Below are 5,660 nucleotides of genomic sequence, written 5' to 3'. Positions count from 1 at the left end.
AGATATTGTGATATTTGTCGGTCTGTCTGTCTAGTGACGATTTTTTTGTCCCGATGACCGAGATAGTGTTTCGTTTGGTAATGGTCACTGAATTCTTTTGGTGAACCGCCTGGCGTTTGCAGGATACTTTTTTAATCAACAAATTCACCTCCATGAGTAACGTTAGTGCGTTGCTTACTAGTCATGCAGTTTATCTCCCGTAACGAGTGTTTGTTAGTGTGATGCTCACAAATAAGTATTTTGGAGGGTATTTTAGGAGTGTGCTAGGCAAAATACACACATGTAGATTATAATCTGACAGTCCGTACTAGTCAAGTATCATAGTCCATATAATTTCAGTCGCCTTACATACGTGCTGATATCTGTGAAAGGGTTTATTCAAGTTAGTTTAATGGCATTCCGTGTAGAACCTGATATTGGCGGTGGGCGGGACACAGAGAGTGGACCTACCGACTACAGCCGATGTTTACCGAACATTGTCGAGGACTTGAACCAAAATGGCCGCACCTTCACCTGAACCACACGGTAAAGAGAAATAAAAAAATCACGACTGCAAACCATTGAAAAGTCACTAGAGGTAGGTTTTTATGTCTAATCTGGATAGCTTTAATGTGGCTGCATGCAATAGGCAAGACCCTATAATCGTTCAAATAGTTGACAAAAACTAGAAAGGCAACATTTTTGAAAAAAATGCAGGATGTTTGCGAAGGGAAAGGAATGGAAAAATCGCAAGAAAAGAAACAACTAGTAGAAAGGCAACGAGGCCTTGGCAAGCCCCCCGGCTCCCCACACGGACCGTCCGACCGACCGTAACGCCCCGCACGTCTTTTGAGTGCAAGAAAAAAATTGAAAAAGGCGTGTAAAACGAACGATGCCCTGTTCGCAAGATGAAAATGTTGTAAATACAAGATACATATCTAAAATGGGGAATAAAAAAAGTGACCCAGCGAGACTCGATCCTGCGGCCTTCAGCGTGTGAGGCCGTATCATTCCCCACTATGCTACGTGGTTTGACATGATTCTGCACCGATTTTTTATATCTTATAACTCTTATAACGTTATGTTGCTCAAGGTGGCCCGGCCGGTTTAAATCCTGTGCGTTCATTGGTTTATTCGATGACAAGCATAGAGTTTCGGCCAATCGAAAAGCTGTATTTCACAGCCAAAGGCTTTGTCATCAGTGTTTTCATTGGATCCCGGTTTGAGCAAGCGTTTTGCTGATAGGTTCACATGTGACGTATCCCCGAGGAAAGCCCTTTTGTGGCCAATCAAAAAGCTGGAAACGTAGAGAGCTTGGTACAGCCCCAGCTTTTCCTGCGTTTTGGTAGAATATCTGCAGGAAAACTATGTGTTTGCTGCTTCCGCAAACATAATGACCATTCTCTAATTCGGTAGCACCTGTTTTGAAGTTTATATAGTACAGATCATAGAGCTGAAATATTGGTGAAGCGGTGGAATCAAACGATGTCTACCAGACATACACAGGCGTCATTTTTCATGATGATGACATGACAGCTCAGCATTGTCCCCAGTACCCGCCATCATGAATAATTTAAAATGTAATCACTCGGATTTGGGACTCGTGTCTCTATTGTAATAAAGGCGTCTTTGCTATCCGTCATGTCACAACATTGTGAGGGACTGAATGATATGCTCGTGACAATTTTGAAAACATAGAGGTAGGTAACGAACAGACCACCCGTTTTAGTGTAAAATTGACGTTGAAGTTGTCGTTTGGTTGTTGTTATTTTTTGTTGTTGCCACTTTTGGAAATGTTCACTAATCGTCTTTGTGATAGTTTTATCCTGCTATAATTTGCTTCAAAACGTCTCTTCATTTAGAACTAAGACATTCGCTCTTGTATTTGTACAGTTTTTTCCTTGTTAGAAGCCCGTGTGTAGTAGGTATACAGCTTTTCTTGTGACGACACCGGGGACAACTTTGCACTATTAACAGGGCACTATTAACGGGGAAGAACAAACCATCCGCCCAGCCGGACCCGGGCGTGGCGCGAAATGGGGAGACAAATTGTCGCAGCTGGAATCGTCTGCTGGGTAATCTTTACCACAGGTAGGGGCTGTACTTTACCTACGTAAATATCCGACAATTGATCTTCTACTGCTTACGGAAAAGAAGTTTAAGTTTAAGTGGACATAGATTTAGAATAGATATCATTTCGCTTTCAACGTATCCTTATATCTCATTTTCATGTTTGTTACTGTAGATCACTGTTTTACTTTGCAACTAACCTTTGGGCATGATCTTGAAATAAGGATTATTATTATATAAAATAGCATAAACACGTAATGCTCAATCTGTAAAGATACCGACTACGAAACTACAAGACGAAGGTTCGTGTCCCAGATAAGTGAGGGACTCCGATCTCTTCATCATTTTTTTTATTAGACATACACAATTTCTACATACGTAACACACATTAAAAAGATACACAGTCAGACACATATACGCCGGCACCCTTTTCGTCCCGTTTTATTATATTTTTTTATCTCTCCGTTTGGCCTTCCCCCTCTCTCTCATTATTTACATTTCATTACCTTTGCAAACTCGGTAGTGACAGGAGTACTTTGTTACCAAGGGAGTGGTGAGGTGACTCACAATGCTGCATTAATTTTTTATATGTATAACTTTTCATGCATACCTTCATGTGTCTTTCAGTCACCCGCCCTTTTATTCTAAAAAAAGGTCCATTTACACAAGCAGTTCCCCAGCATATTTATTTTCACTCCACCATGCTGTAGGTATTGTACGGAAATAAAATACATTATTCGTAATGTTTCTTCTCTTTTCTCCTCCTTCTTCTTTCTACTGTCACAATCTTTAAGGGGAAGCTTCATAATGTACATGTACATGTACAGGTATGAGCGAAGCGTATTTTCTACAAGACCTTATGAAGTGTCCATTCTTGCATTCAATGATTTCTTTCAAATTCAATTTTGGTGAGGACGATTCGCTGTTCTGTTTGGACGCGCAAAGCTCAACGTTAGGCCTACACCACAACAAAAGTCAACTCCAATCGACATAGTTTGCCCATGATTTCTATCGAGAAAAAAAAACAGCCTAGGTAGACGTGTTTGAACAGTGGTTATTCTTCACAAAGTGGTGTGGAATTTTCTTCCATAATGACCAGTGTGACTGGGTGTGGAGGTAACCTGACGGCTCCCTCTGGAGGTCCTGTGACGTCACAGAACTATCCCAGTAACTATGGCAACAATGAGAACTGCGAGTGGTCGATCACTGTACCAGAAGGAAGCATCATCCGTATCAAGTTCGACAGTTTTAAAACTGAGGACGATTATGACATTCTAACCATCTACGATGGAGCCAGTGATAGTGCTCTGGAGTTAGAACGGTATTCTAATTTAAACACTTAACACTCTTTGATAGGGGGTGTTGCTTAAAGGTGCTCGTGAGATCTTTACATGTGAATGCATCAACGTGGGCGTTTCCTCGCTAGAACGCTAGAAATCTACCAGATGTAGCGCAGAGAAAATCCCCCACCCGCGTCCCGGAATAGTCCCGAATGACCAGTCTGTTGTCCATAAACACTCATAAAACATAGTGCAACTGAGCATTCAAAGATGGCCAACTTGTGCGGGATATCCAATACACCAGTTTGAAAGATACAGCTTGTTATGGATAAGAGACGTATAACAGGCCAGAAGTAAGGAAATTTGTTTGTGTCACGAACTTGTGTGTGATTATCTGTTTTACGATGTCCAGGTTAACAGGTTCTGGGTCTGTCAGCCCCGTCACCAGCACATCTAACATGATGTTCCTGAGGTTTACATCTGACGGCAGTGAGACGCGTCAGGGGTTTAGCTTCTCGTACATAAGTAAGATTATCTTATTACAGTTTATTTTGTGAAATGCTTTATATGAGCTGATATTGTTTTAGTTTTATTTTTGACCTTGTCCTTATGCTTTGAATATAAATACAGAATGGCCAGCGACTATGATAACAGATATTCATTACTTAAAGTTTCGCTCTATTCCTATGTTCTCATAGGTCGAACTGCAGGCCATTGCTGGGATCCAGGTGTGCCCACCAATGGGACCAGGGATAACAACAGTAACTTTACATCAGGACAGACAGTCAGGTACAGCTGTATGGACGGGTACCAGATTTGGGGGACTGATAATATAACCTGCCGGTCGAACGGGACATGGAGCGGTACTACTCCCACCTGTGGAGGTGATGTATTGTATTCTTAGAATAAACTTAGAACCTGTCATATTTCCATCTGTTGAAAATGTATAGCCTATAAGCCTTTTTAGTAGATTTTTGCTCTAAATTTAGCTGCAGCAAAACCTATTAAAATTTATTTCAAGCATAACATTCTTATTATATATAATTAATGTTTTTCCACTTGGCTAATTTTTGTGAAGCCTGGCAGAGGCTATCTAAACATTCAGTTCTGTACGGTTCGCCGGTAATTATCTTAAGCAAGTTTGACTGCAATGATAATTTAAGATTTATCTAAGATAAAAATATCTGATAACTCATTGCACATTTCCATGTGATCTACCTTCAATGAATTTCGAAAACGTTAAGACTTAAAGCATCTTACAGTTCTAAGCCAATCCCCGTACGACTGTGACTTCGAGGCGAGCCTGTGTGGTTGGACGCAGTTTGTGGGCGATGACTTTGACTGGATCCGGCATCAAGGAGAGACCCCCACCACGCGAACCGGCCCGACTACTGATCACACCCTGGGGACAGGTACAATACTGATATTGGCCCATCGGCTAAAAAACGTTTCATGACATTAAGTTGGTAACAACGAAATGTCATACAATAATGTTAATGTGTAATTCAACGTTACCTACGTTGTAGAAATGCAGAACCAACCTTCTTGGCAGATCTTATAAAAGATGCACCAGTTCGAGTTTTGTATCAATTCAAAGTGACCTGTCGTCATTTCTGTTCCTTACTCAGACCAGGGGTGGTACATCTACATCGAGACTTCGAGTCCCCGGCGTACAAACGACAGAGCTGTGCTTCTGAGTGCAGACATCCCGGCCAACCAAACCAAGTGTCTGCATTTCTGGTACCACATGTACGGCTATGGTGTGGGTACTCTAAACATCAAGTTGTACGCCAATGAAACATTTTCCCAGCCCATCTGGACAAGGCGGGGGACCCAGCAGAACGCGTGGCGCCTGGCTCATGTTCCTGTTGATGGTTTAACTACATCGATTAGGGTAAGTTTACTCGGACCACCTGTAGGTCTTTCACATTATCCTGAGTTACTAATGTCTTTTTGAAGTCTTAAGTCCTAAGATTGTTATTCAAACGAAGCGTTCTTTTCTTGGTTTTGGATGCTGTCGTCTCATCTCGTTTTAAAGTAGATACAAAATCAAGTAAGAACGTTTTAGTTGTACGCAAATGAGCCCATTGCCAATGTTCAATTATTTTCTTTCAAAAGATTGCTTTAGAGGCACTGAAAGGTTCTGGTTTCCGATGTGACATCGCTGTGGATGACGTCACAGTGACAGATGAGACCTGTCCTTCTCATGGTGAGACGGTTTGAAGGAATATTTGATATCTTAGCATGAAAGTTCATCTGTGTTGGTAAATGACATTGTGGAAAAAACTAAACTTTACTTAACCAACACTAAGATTAATAGATGCCAGATAA

General features: G+C 41.3%; 1 protein-coding gene across 1 annotated transcript in view; it reads left to right on the top strand.

The window, feature by feature from the left end:
- Positions 1-3,140: 3,140 nt before the first annotated feature.
- Positions 3,141-5,660, top strand: part of LOC118407193 (CUB and sushi domain-containing protein 1-like) — a 4,445-nt gene continuing 1,925 nt past the window's right edge. Inside the window, exons 1-6 of the mRNA XM_035807616.1 lie at positions 3,141-3,370; positions 3,742-3,854; positions 4,028-4,213; positions 4,592-4,741; positions 4,958-5,223; positions 5,448-5,538. Coding sequence (XP_035663509.1) covers positions 3,141-3,370; positions 3,742-3,854; positions 4,028-4,213; positions 4,592-4,741; positions 4,958-5,223; positions 5,448-5,538 — 1,036 coding nt within the window. The remainder of the gene's footprint in view (positions 3,371-3,741; positions 3,855-4,027; positions 4,214-4,591; positions 4,742-4,957; positions 5,224-5,447; positions 5,539-5,660) is intronic.

Source organism: Branchiostoma floridae, chromosome 19 (assembly GCF_000003815.2).
Source record: "Branchiostoma floridae strain S238N-H82 chromosome 19, Bfl_VNyyK, whole genome shotgun sequence".
NCBI lineage: Eukaryota > Metazoa > Chordata > Leptocardii > Amphioxiformes > Branchiostomatidae > Branchiostoma > Branchiostoma floridae.
Note: the sequence above shows the minus strand (reverse complement) of the source record. Positions and strands in the feature narration are given on the sequence as shown.